The 13,218-nt window shown below is 33.9% G+C and overlaps 1 protein-coding gene across 3 annotated transcripts in view; it reads left to right on the forward strand.

The window, feature by feature from the left end:
* The window catches only part of SLC18B1 (solute carrier family 18 member B1), a 47,311-nt gene extending 35,880 nt beyond the window's left edge, over window positions 1-11,431 (forward strand). For all 3 annotated transcript variants that reach the window (XM_003769450.4, XM_031964245.1, XM_031964246.1), the window contains exons 11-15: window positions 1,242-1,337; window positions 4,968-5,042; window positions 8,119-8,212; window positions 8,492-8,541; window positions 9,939-11,431. In XM_003769450.4, coding sequence (XP_003769498.1) covers window positions 1,242-1,337; window positions 4,968-5,042; window positions 8,119-8,212; window positions 8,492-8,541; window positions 9,939-10,014 — 391 coding nt within the window. In that variant the 3' untranslated portion in view covers window positions 10,015-11,431. The remainder of the gene's footprint in view (window positions 1-1,241; window positions 1,338-4,967; window positions 5,043-8,118; window positions 8,213-8,491; window positions 8,542-9,938) is intronic.
* Window positions 11,432-13,218: the final 1,787 nt, after the last annotated feature.

The following is a 13,218-nucleotide window of genomic DNA, read 5'->3' on the forward strand; positions in this document are numbered from 1 at the left end:
CATCCCTTCCATAGCACAAGAATCTGAACTTATTAAATGATCTAAGCTACTAAGAAAAATGAAAGAATCAAGTATGATTAAAAGATTGCCCTGTAATACCCTTCTTCATTTCAAAATATTGATGCTAAATTTCTTTTTGTGTGCCAAAATAAAGGAAACAGTTCTGGTGCTTTGATGAAAACAAAAACAAAAAACTCACCCAAATCTAGCAGCTTTTGTTCTCTTTTGTCCTTTAAAAGCAACTTTTTTTTAAGAACTTACTGAGCAAGACAGAGATTGAAGACCAATTCAATAGTTTATTAAATGGAGAGAAATACTGGGAGGAATAGATCCCAGGGCTAGATGAGACTATCATCTCAAAGAGTCTAGCCCCCAATATCCAAACAGCAAGCCTTTTATGGAATAACAAGAACAATGACATAATGCAGAGATCTAGGTGGGGATAGCCTCATTGATGGAGGTTACTGATATTCTAATGACATTAAGGAACGTCTATAACACCTTTATCTCAACCATTAAGAGGGGACGGTTATGACCTTAAGGCAGAATTACGAAATAGGACAATTGTAGGGACTGGTCACCCCATTAAAAGTGAACTTTGGTATTACAAGTTCTGGTGAACTTGAACTGGTTGCTTTTGAGGGGAGCAAGGGTTACTAAAGATCCTGGGTGCTGGATTTCTTCCCAGCTTAGCAAAGCAACCACTCCAAGCTTTGCCAAAAGAACTACTTCCAAAAAACCTTTGTTAATATAAAATTCAGACATGCAGTAAATATAGCAAGGATTTGCCATCTTCCTGGCTTCCAGAGATACTTTAGAAGAAGCAAGAAACAAGACTAAAAGGTATACCCATCCGCTACTTGTTGTACACAAGAAGTCCAAAATCTAAATCTAAATCTAACACTTAAAAGATGTTGGGACTAATCCGAGGATAGAGGAGGAAATATGATAGCAAGTCCAAGTAAGGTAAATGGGCTACTCTTGGAATAAGGAGATGGATTGGGTTTCAATGGGGTATTTATGCTTATATATATAATTTCAGCAGTAGTGAAATTCCTCTGATGATTACATTCTCAGGCATTCCCCTTTCCTATTAGGAATCATGTCTTTTAGAGTCAGTGGCCAACAAGTTCTTCTCAGTGTGAGACTAACTTATCACATTAATACCATTAGCACAATCTACTAGGTTTTCATTTTCTTTAAAACACTAATTTTTCCCCCTTAATTCTTTTTTTTGGTAGTCAGCTCTGGTTGATAATCCTAGTACTGGTTGTGAATGGCATCTCTGCTGGAATGAGTATAATACCAACTTTTCCGGAGATACTCAGTTGCGCATAGTAAGTGATTGATTCAATTGATTAGATTGTTTTTGTATTTGAGATAATATGTGTGGAAAACTTTGTTTAGTTTCACCATGTGGAGAAACACCATCGTAAAAGATAAGAGATCTTATTACGTAAAACCTTCAAGATTTTTGATCCCAGAAATTATTAATAAATGAATTTTTTAATTAGGGTATAAGTTATCTTTTTGATGGTTATATGTGTCACCAAAGATTGGGACTGGAAGGCAGCTTAAGAGATCCGGTCTCTTCGTTTTACAGATGAGAATGCAGAGCCTCAATGAAACGAGTCAAATGACTTATGAAGAGTTTTACTAAAGAGAGTCAGTGCTTGAGGCACTGGATCTCACTGAAATCTGGATCTTATTGGCTGCAAGTCCAGTGCAGTGGCAGAGGAGTTGATATTTTTTCCTATAGGTGATAAGGAGTCACTACAGCTTTTTGACGGAGGAGTGACAAACATTTCCTAGAAAGATTATTTTGACAACTATGTGGATTTTAGAAGCAGAAGAGATAGATTAGGAGGCTACTGAGAAAACTGAACAGGGCTTTTAATAATACCAAGCAAAAAGACAATCTTTTCAACACAAATGTTTCTCCAGTAATGCATCATGGTTATAAATCTCAGAACTGTCTAGGGCATCAGACTTACAGGTAATTCACAAAACAATTGTGTGGTTTAGATAGCATTTAATAAAAAAAAGCTGGAAAGATATTTAGAAGCAAAGCAAAGTTTATTATATGTTCTTGAGAGAGTCGGACGTCCACCCATTCAGCAGACAATCGAAGGGAGGAGGCACTCTAGGGGGCAGGGTCAACACTTTTTATCCCTAACGCAAATACCCCCTCCCACCACTGACCCTCATCCTTATTGGCTGAGGATCTTACATTCTAAACTTGGGAACTACCCAAGAAATTGAACTTGACCAATAAGTACATAGTTGCCCATATTTGACTGAAATAGGGAGGATAACAAGAAGGGGACTTAAGTGTGCCCTTAGGAGGATAGCAGGGAAGGGGCTTAAGTATGCCCTTGACTTAATGCTTAAAGTCCTTCAGGCCTACTCAAACTTTGAAATAGATGAAGCCTTACTTGATTTTCACAACTGTCTTGAAAGATGTCACTTCATCTCTTTCACAATGAATAGAATATTTCCTATTATCACTTATACTCAAGATATGGCATAAGGTATATAATTAAGGAACTGTATAATTAAAAGAGGAGTTAAGCTGGGCATGTGGAGGCATCATGACATAATAAAACATGTAGTGACACTGGAATCAGAACTTAGATTCAAATGCTACCTCTGATAGTCCGTATATGACTTTGATCATTTATCCTCTGTAGGCTACAGTCTTTTTAATGATGATAATAACAACAACAATGTTTATAATAAACAACGTTTATAATAACACTCTCTATATATTATCTCTGATTTATATATGTTATCTCATCTCTGTGAGGTGGGTATTATTATACCCCTATTTTGCAGATGACAACATTGAGCCTGCTCAATAAAATTAAGTAACTTGCCCAAAGTCATACACCTAACAAGTGACTGAATTAGTATTCAAACTCAAGTCTTCCAGACTGTAAGTCCAGCACTTTTATCTGCTGTACCACCTACTTAGTTATCTGTTAGGCCTTTCTCAAATCATTATTATGAGAAAAACTTAAAATGAAGAGGTTAAAGTAGAAGGCTTCCAAGGTCTTTTTTAGATCTTAAATCTTTAATCTTCTGTGAAAAGAACAGAGATGACAGAGGCAGGTAGGTGGTATAAAGGATAATCCATCAGTCCTGGAGTCAGAAGGACTGAGTTCAAATCTGGCTTTAGACACTTAATTGGCTGTGTTACTCTGGGCAAGTCACTTTAGAGAATTATAGGAAGATTTATTTGAATTGAAACCATATAATGGGCAGAATCAGGAAAATTATCTATTTAATGACAACAATCTTATAAATGGAAAGAAAACATCACAAAAAAAAAAAAAACCTCCCAACAACCCCAAATGCCATATAATTTTAATGAACAAGCACAATCCCAAAAAAGATTTAAAAAAGAAACCATACCTACCTCCTTTTTGCAGAATTGAGGGATTATGATTGTAGAATATTGAATATATTGTCAGCTTTTATATTTTTGTATGAAATAACCCATTGAGTTATTATATGTTTATAATGAAAGTGGGAAAAGAAAAATATAGTTTTTTTTTTTTTTTTAAAGGCAGTTTCATGCATCAGTGAGGGCCCAGGTGATATTAGGTAACATCCTTGTAGTGGATCATGTCAACACTGTTGTATACCTTCTGATAGATAGCATTCAGCAACTTAAGCAAAGTAGATTGAGAGGGAGGATCTAAGATTGAAGAATGTCAGGACTTGAAAGATAAGGGAGTATGGTAATAAAAGGCAGTTATGTTGTTAAGCTTTTTGCTTTCAGGGTCGAAGGAAGAAAGTCAGCCTACAACAAAGTTGTTCTGGCTTATATGAAAAGGACCATATAGAAGTACTAGGTTTAAAAAGAGTAAAGCAGAGAGAGAAATCAAAGATTAGCAGATAAGGATCACAGAAAGGAATTTTAGAGCTCAAATTCGTAGAATTACAGGTGATATTGAAGTCTAATGTTTTGACTACTTCTGAGCATGCATGGAATCTGGAGTGAAGATCTGGGTTATGGGACCTGAAGAAGTTAATAAATTGAGAGGCTAGGCTGATCTGAAGGATAACATGAATATTTGTTATTCAAGCTTGAGACTAGCATTAGAATAGAGAGCTTGGGAATGAAAGGAGAGTAGCCCCAATATCTACAGATGGTGACAGTCCTGAGAATCTGTATGGAATGACATAGATGAATAGAGGACACTCCAAAGCAGACGTGGCAGAAGATTAGATGTTATTATCAACCCCATTAAGGCAATTGAGGCAGATAGGGGTTAAGTGACTTGTCCAGGGTCACAGCATTAAGTGTTTGAGATTAGATTTGAAATCAGGTCTCCCTCCAGATTCCCACTGCAGCATTCTATTTTAGCAGCTAGGTAGAATAATTGATATAGGACTGGGCCTGGAGTCAGCAAGACCTGAGTTCAAATCTAGCTCATTGGTTCTCTCTTGCTTAAAATACAAACTAAAATATAAATAAAATGTAAGTTAAATATAACACTGACTTGTTCTTTTCTTAAATCTTTGCCAATTTGCATGATATGAGATGAAATGTCAGAATTGTTTTTAATAAATATATAGAATTATTATAAGGGAAGTGGAAAGGTGATGGCATCTATGGGGAGAAATAGAAATTTAGGAAGAAATTGGCAATGATTTAAGAAAAGGAGGAAAGTCAGTGTTAGCAGAGCTATAGGAAAAGAGATACAGATACATTGCAGTGGAAGCTTCAGATTAGCCCAATTATTCTGGATATCCCCTTGAACCAGGCAAGAAAGATGACTAAACTGTGATCCTATCACTGGGAATACAGACGAAAGAAGTCAGACAAAGAGAGGTCCAAAACACTCTTAGCATTGCTTCTTGAGGCAATACATTGGAAACAAGGTTTTTGTCACTGTCTTTATCTCTTTTAAAGCTATCAACACTTGTGCTTAATAAATATTTGGTTGTTCTTTCTCTAGTGAAAATGGATTTGAAGAAGGATTAAGCACATTGGGACTTGTGTCTGGGCTTTTGGGTGCAATGTGGTCACTTGGGTAAGAAGTTATTTTCCTGTAGAATTAGCTATACTTATACTTACTGGAGTTTTCATGTGAGATTGATTGTGCTAATAGTATAACATTTATATATGAGAATTGGTATATCAATTTCATTCCCTTGATTCTTGAAATTCTCTCTCAGAAGCATTATGGAACAGTGGAAAGTGTTTGATGTAAAGTAGGGGATGTGAATTTAGATCTCCTTTCTGCTACTTACTAATTGTATGATCTTTGACAAGTCTCCTAATTGTCTCTTATTGGTGAAGTACACAGTGCCTAGTACATAGTAGACATTCTAAAATAAATGCTTGTTTCCATCCCTCTTCTTTCCTCTCTTGGCTTTGGTTTCCTCACCTCTAAAATGAGGATAGACTAAATGACCTTTTAAGATTTTTAAGGGTTAAATCACCCTTTACATTCTTTAATTAAATTTTGCTCCTTTTTAAGTTGCTTCCTAATTTAAACAAGCTTTTTTTCTTTTCATGGTCAAGAAAAAGTTAATAAGAGGTGCTTATAGTTTTTCTTCACTCTGGGATTATTTTCAAATTAGCTGCCTTTATTACATTAAAACAACATCCCTATCTTAAGGAGAAAAATAATCTAACTATTATTTACCCCTAAAACTTTTAAAGAATTTAATTTTTATTTTTTCTTCTGACAAATTCTACAGAGTAGTACCTCAAAACTCATTAAGATAAAAATTCATCTTAACAGCATATGTTAAACTTCTGTTAAGTATCTTATTAGATAGGACAAAAAGAAGGAGGGGGGTTCTTAGAATTCTTAAAGTTCTTAGAATTACCCCCTTGCTATTTTAAAATTATTAATCTCTAATCTCCTTGATCTGGAAATCTCCAAAATCTACTATGATACTGACAGTTCTACACCAGGAAAAAGTTTTCCTTTTTAAATTTGTTTTTATCTCTGTAATTGCAATATGACTATAGCTGAAATGACAGCAAGCATCTTGCAGGATTTTTTTTTCCCTCTTGCCAAAAGTAGGAGTAAGTTCTGCTTACTGGGACAGCTGATTTAAGTATGAAACTTCAGTGCTCTTTCCCTGCGTTTTAAACTCTTCAACTGTAGTTTTTTTAGAAGTTTTTCTGGCGCTCTGCATTTTCCTCTTAGAAATGTTTCAAACTGCTAACAAATCTGCAAACAAAAGTAAATATGAGACAAGCAAACAAACAAAAAAACAGACAAAATGATAAGACAGACATATTTTTATTAGCCTTACTTTTTTTTTTTCATTTTCCTGATCCTGAAAAGAGGATCAAAATTAGGATCAAAAAAAGATTTACCTGCTGAATCTCTAGCATGTCAGATGTCACATATTTCAATTGTTTAGTGCTGTTTAGTCATTCCTATAACTATCAGGAGCATCCCCTGGTACAATGTTACAAAAAAGGAAACAAACTTCCACTATGGGAACTCATAATTCTTCCCTACCCCTGGGGGAAAACCTAATCCTTAAACTAAATTGAATTCCAAACTTCCCCTTCTCCTAGGAGAAAATGTACCCATCGACTGGGGAAAATGTAATCTAAAATTATACCACCCCCTCCTGGGGCAAACTTAATGTATAACTACATTAAATTAAACCTTACCTGTGCTTGGTAACCAGATTACTCTAGAGAATTTTTATGAAAAATTTCAGCTCAAGAGTCAGAGTCCCACCCCAAGATGGCTGGCTTTTCCAAAAAATGTGGCAGATGAAAGATGAACTCATTGAGAAAAAAAAAAAAAAAAAGCTTGAGCTTCCAAGCATGTTAATTTACTCATCAGTGCTTGCAAATTGCCTAACAAATAAGTTCCAGGCCACAGTTTTTTAATATATACACATATTTAAACACATGCATACACAATCTCTTCTCTAATCCTGTGGGATATACACATGCAACAACCCTTCAAGAAAGGATTTGTGATCTATGAGCCTGAGGACTTCCTAATGTAAGAGCTTCCTCCTAGGCCTTAGTAGACAAATCCAAAGGAAATGCCTGAAGCAAAGAGAGGTTAAATGAAAGGGCCCAGATCACACAGCTGTTATTGTTGTTGTTCTTTGTCCTTCATTCTGGAAGAGAACCATGACATCAGGGAGGGGATGCCATGACATGCAAGAGAATTGGATTTAGGTGTAGGAGGGCTGGGCAAGGTCACCAACTTCACTTTTTTAAGATAGGGCCACCTGGATCCAGTAGCAAGAAAAAGATCAGGAAATTTGGAGATGACTGGATGAAGTAGAAGACCTTGGGCTTTTTAAGCTAAGGTCTTCAACAGGTCTCAGTCTGAGGCAATGTCCTATCAATGATTAAGGGTAGGTAAAATATGAAAAAGAGAATGGCCTCTTTTACTTAGTAAAATGTGTGTGTGTGTGTGTGTGTGTGACTAATCTCTTTTACCTGATTTATAAATATATGTGATATACATATAATTTTCATAATAGATATATTCTATATATATGTGTGTATATGTGTGTTCATATTTATATATATATGTGTGTGTGTGTATCTATATCTATATATTGTTTATTTATTTGGTTTAAGGCATTAGGATCCTAGCTCATAAACCCAAGACATTTTTTGACGTTCAGAAGTGGTGTTTGAACTCAGATCTTCCAAATTTCAAACCAAAACACTATACAATACAATCTCTAGATATGTATGTGTTTATTTGTGTACATATATTGATGATAGGAATCATATTTCATGCTATCATTGTATACTCTCCGAATTTAATATGACAGATATTCTTTGAAATAGAGTATAGCATTTAAAAGTACTGTTTATAGATCTATGGATTAGAAATATAAAGGATATGTGATAAATATGGCATCAGTTTTTAAGAAGTTAAATTTTTTGAGGTTCTACATGGTAAAATTCTTTGCTCAAGTTCTACATTTGACCAATAGATGCATGTTGTTTGATAACCTTAAAAAGATACTTTTTCTTTTGTCCTTTCAACTGAATTGCCATGTAGCCATAATTACAAAAGATTTAGAGGTTCTTTCAACTTACAAAAGCAACTCTCTTGGGATACATTTTGTCCTTTTTTTTTTTTTTTTTTTTTTTTAAAGAGCATTCATAGGACCAACACTAGGTGGATTTTTATATGAAAAAATTGGTTTTGAATGGGCTGCAGCTATACAAGGACTCTGGACTCTAATTACTGTAAGTAATCAGTCTTTTCTCTTAAGTTATATTATTGCTCATGGAAAATAAATTCAGATGTTAAAAAAAAGAAGAAAAGAAAAGATCTATAATGAAAAATACATAGATGAGAACAGAATCAATTTCAGAAGAGAACACAGATAAGCAGGGCAATTTTAGTACTATTTGGATAAATTTAAATATACATTTAAAACTATGTAATGGAAATTCACAATTTTGTATAAAAATATCTGCATATTACACAAGTAATTTTAACCAGCTACTGTAATTCTATTAAAGGGACTGGTGATGGGACTATTTTATGTTCTGGAGCATTGGCGAGGAAAGAGGTACTTTAAACTGTTCACTTGTATTTATTCATTCTTTATTAATGTTTTTTTTGTTTGTTTTTCCACAGCATTCATTTTAAAGTATGTTCCTTCCTCTCCTGCCCTTCCCCTCCTCCATCAATATGCCTTCTTTTAGCAAAGATTTAAAATGGAAAAGCAATTTTAGCAAAACCAACAAATAAATGGAACTTGACTGGCAGCATATGTAATGGCCTTATCTATAGTCTTCCCACCTCTGGGAATGAAAGAGGATTTAATTTTTCTGCTTATTATAAGCTCCTCTGTTGGGACAATAAAAACCCTTAATAATCTGATCTCAACCTACTTGGCCAGCCTTAATATAACTTACTTCCCTTCCTATACTTGATGACCCAGTCTAACTTTTTTGCTTTCATACACTATTTGTACTCCATGGCTTCATAGTTTCCTTTAATAATAATAAAAGCCAACATTTATATTGTGCTTACTATGTGCCAGACACTATGCTAAATGCTTTAGAATTATTATCTTCACAACAACTTTACAAAGTAAGTGGGTATTTTCCTCATTTTGTATTTATATTATTTAACATATTTGTATATTCCCATTTTACAGGTGAGAAAACTGAGGCAAACAAGTTAAGTGACTTGTCATATAGCTAGGAAGTTTTGAAGGTGCACTATGGTGTCACCTAGCAGCCCCAGTTTAATCACCACTTCCCCCATCAAATCTTTCCTGATCTCCCTCAACTGTTAGTACCTATTCTTCCCCCTCCAAATGATCTTCGATATATTTGAACACACTCTTACATGTAAAATCTTTGAGCACAGAACTGTTTTCTGTTTGTCTTTCTAAAAGCCCAATAAAATGCCAGACACATAGTAGATACTTGTTATATTCTTGCTGATTAATTAAAGTACATTTTCTCAACCCTTCAAATTGCCAGGTTTGAGCATTATAATTACACAAAGTTCTGTTATGTTGTATTGTTGTATTTTTTGTTAGTTATGCTTACTTTACAATGATTTCTTAATTTTGGTAAGAATAAGGGAGAGAATCTAGAACTCAAAAATCTTAAATGTAAACAAAATTGTTTTAAATATAATTGTGGGAAAATATTAACATTAAATAAAATTCTGATTTGAAGGAAATGTAACTTCAAATACTATAGTTTTAGAATAAATTCAGTTCTAAGAAAATGAAATCATAATCATTTGGCAAGAGTAGCCATAAAGTAAACATTTTGGTACAATTTAAAATATTCATCTTTTTCTTTTAAGAACATTGGATTATTTCTCAGTAGATGAAATGGAATTGGGAGGGATAAAAGGCAGATCTTTTATGAAAAATAAAATATAATTAAAATTTTTAAAATAAGCATTGTAATGTCTTTCTTTGTTTTTTTAAAAAAATTGTAGACGTGACCTCCAAAATACCCTCATCACAGAAGAAGAAAGAGAAGAAAGAACATCTCTATTACCCCATGAGATATAATCTTACATACTCTGGATAGACAGAATGCTTGAAACTGTATTCTTGTTACTTTTAGAAATCAGAAAAAAAAATTTTTTTCAGAAAGAAGATCCTGTAAACAAGACACAGGGCCTTAAAACCAGTCTTCTGAACCTGTTGACACTACCTTTTGAATAATCCAGTTAGGCAGTAAATGGCCTTAATAAAGTGGCCAACTTTGATGCACATTGTACAGGACAAATTGTTGGAAAATTCTGTGGACCTTTTTTTAAGTGAATGTCAAAGCTCCTTGTTTTCTGGGCTAGGTAGCTGAATGTATTAAAATTTCTTACTAGTTTAATATGTGTTTTACCAGAAGTGCAATCATTCTGTAAATGCACTTTTTATAGGGGGGCGGAGGGGTTGGGGAAAGAGGATGACTTAACTTATCTATGGTAATTAATAACTGCAATGAACTTAATAACTCAAAATATTTTAAAAATGAATTTAAAATTAAATAAAACATCTTTCTTAGTGTTGAACTCATTTGTCTATCCAATTCAGAAGGGAAAATTCCTTATTACTTATTATTATAAAAAGATAAAGAAAATAAAGGAAAGGAAAAGAATGATCGGATGTGTTTTTGAAAGGCACATGAGCAGCATTCCTTGTTTGTCTTTTTTATAACATACAAATTTGGCCTTATTTACATAATAAGATTTATCCTAGCTCAGCAGCCTCAGGCTTAGTTTTCCCATCTATAAAACAAATAAATGTTTTACTTCAGAAGTTTTCTTTTAAAAAAGAAAACTTTAAAACTCCTTTGATCTATTGTTAAAATGTCTAGACAAATGTTCAGGTGCAGTACTTTCGGTTTAAAAGCTGAGAACAACATGGCCTTAGATTGAGTTTGATTCATCTTGGACTTCTATTTAACTCCCATATCAAACTTATTACCAAATCTTGTCATTTCTACCTTCACATCCAATTTTCTAGACATCATCTTTTCTCCATGTACAAATAACCACTATCCTCATTCAATTTTTAATCACTTCCTGCCTGGACAATTGCAGTGACCTTCAAATTGGATTACTATCCTCTGGTCTCTCCTCTCTCCAAACCATTTTTTTATTCAGCTGCCAAAGTGATTTTCCTAAAGCTTAATTCTGTGTAGACCATCTCCCTGTTCAGCAAATATTAGTGGCTCACTAATTCCTCCAGGATCAAATAAAAAAGTCCTCTGATATTTAAAGCCTCTTTACAACCTGGCCACTTCTTACTTTTCTAGTTTTGTTATACTTTATTGCTCTCCATGTTGCAATCTAACTGATAGTGTATTTGTTATTCCTTGTCTTTGCACTGGCTGTCTCTTTCTCTGAGTTTCCCTTTTTTTCTTTCAAGTTGTTATTTTTCTGTCACAGGTATTTATTACACACCTGTTGATTAAAGCTCATTTTCTCAATTGTTCTTATTGCCAAACTTGATCATTATAATTGCATGGGGTTCAGTTATGTTCTATTGTTATATCTTTGTGTGTGTGTGTGTGTGTGTGTGTGTGTGTGTGTGTATTTTTCTTTGTTATGCTTACACCACATGATATACTATTAGCTGTTCTTTTTTCCTTTAAAATTTCTGATTTGAGGAAATGAAGGCAGCATAACTTTAAATGTTATAATCCTAAAATTATTTGGATGCAATTTAACATATGCACTTTTTTTTCTTATAATAAACACCAAATTCCAGTTTTAGGTACTGTTTCCAATTTCCCCCCTTTTCCCTCCCCCCACAAGAAAATAGACCATTAACTATCAGGTTCTTTTGTCAAAGAAATTCAGTCAATGTTTTTAAAGTGCCTAGGCTGGGAATACAAGACATGAGGACACACTGTTTATAGCTTTATTAATGGGAAAGCTAATGGTACAACCACAACTAATCAACTATAACTGCAAGAAAGAATATGGAGAAAGCATCCATTCTTCTTGAATGTCTCTGTATTATGTGGTGATTGGATGGGATAGGATGGTGTTTGTACAGATTGGAGCTACTCTGAATGAATGAAAAATTATCAGTTGTCAATTTTTATTAGAGATATTGAAAATTCAGAAAATTTTCCCTCCTGATTCATTAGATTTCATTGATATTGGGGAAAACCCTATAATCTTAGTTATCTAGGGAAATAAGAGATTTTTGGCTTTTATTCTCATTAAGGTACCATACTAATAATAATAATAACAATGATAGCATTTATATAGCACTTCCTATCTGTTTGGTGCTATGCTAAACACCTTAGCAAATGTTATTTAGTGTCATTCTCATGACAATCTTGAGAATCATTGTTATAATCCCCTTTTTTAGACAGGAGAAAATTAAGAAAGATCTTAAGTTCCTTGCCCAGGGTCACCCAGCATTTTCCTATATAGTTATATCTAGCTTTGATTACTTCATCTTTGAAAACTTCATATCTTTTGATCATTTATCAAGTGCAAATTTTAAAAAATTCTAACATATACTTCATATTTATCAGATTACTTAATAAGCCAGAAAAGAAAAATGGTGACAAAGTGGGTAAAATGAGGCATTAATGCATTGTTGGTGGAGTTGTGAACTGATTCAGCTATGCTGTAGAGCATTTTGGAACTATGCCTAAAGGGTTATAAAACCATGTTTACACTTTAATCTAGCAATACCACTGCAAGATCTACATCCCACAAGAGATTTTTTTAAAAAAGGAAAGGCCCTATTTGTCCAAAAATATGTGACATATTTAGCATATAAAAATAAAGCACTTTTCTGGGGGCAAAGAATTTGAAATTGAAGAGATGCCCATCAATTAGAAAATGGCTGAACAAATTGTAATATGTGATTATGATAGAATGCTATTGTGCTTTTAAAAAATTATAATCAAGATGCTTTCAGAAAAACTTGAAAAGACTTACATGAGCTGATATTTCAACCTTTATATCTTTCCTAAACATCTCCTCATATGGAGACAGATCTTTCTGGGCTCTAAAGTTCTTCACAGTCAGATATTTTCTTATCTTTCCCGCCTTTTCATACATTCCTCCCTTCTAACAACTCTATGAGCAAGAAATACCAGCAATACCAGTGCTTTGAAATTGCTGTTTTCCATGCATACCATGCTCTCTTCTCATCTCTGTCACTTGAAGTCCCTGGCTTCCACAAAGACTCACCTTAAACTCTACCTTCTATGGGAAACCTTTCTCAGACTCTTAAAGCACTGAAGCC

The sequence above is a fragment of the Sarcophilus harrisii genome, chromosome 4, assembly GCF_902635505.1.
Source record: "Sarcophilus harrisii chromosome 4, mSarHar1.11, whole genome shotgun sequence".
NCBI lineage: Eukaryota > Metazoa > Chordata > Mammalia > Dasyuromorphia > Dasyuridae > Sarcophilus > Sarcophilus harrisii.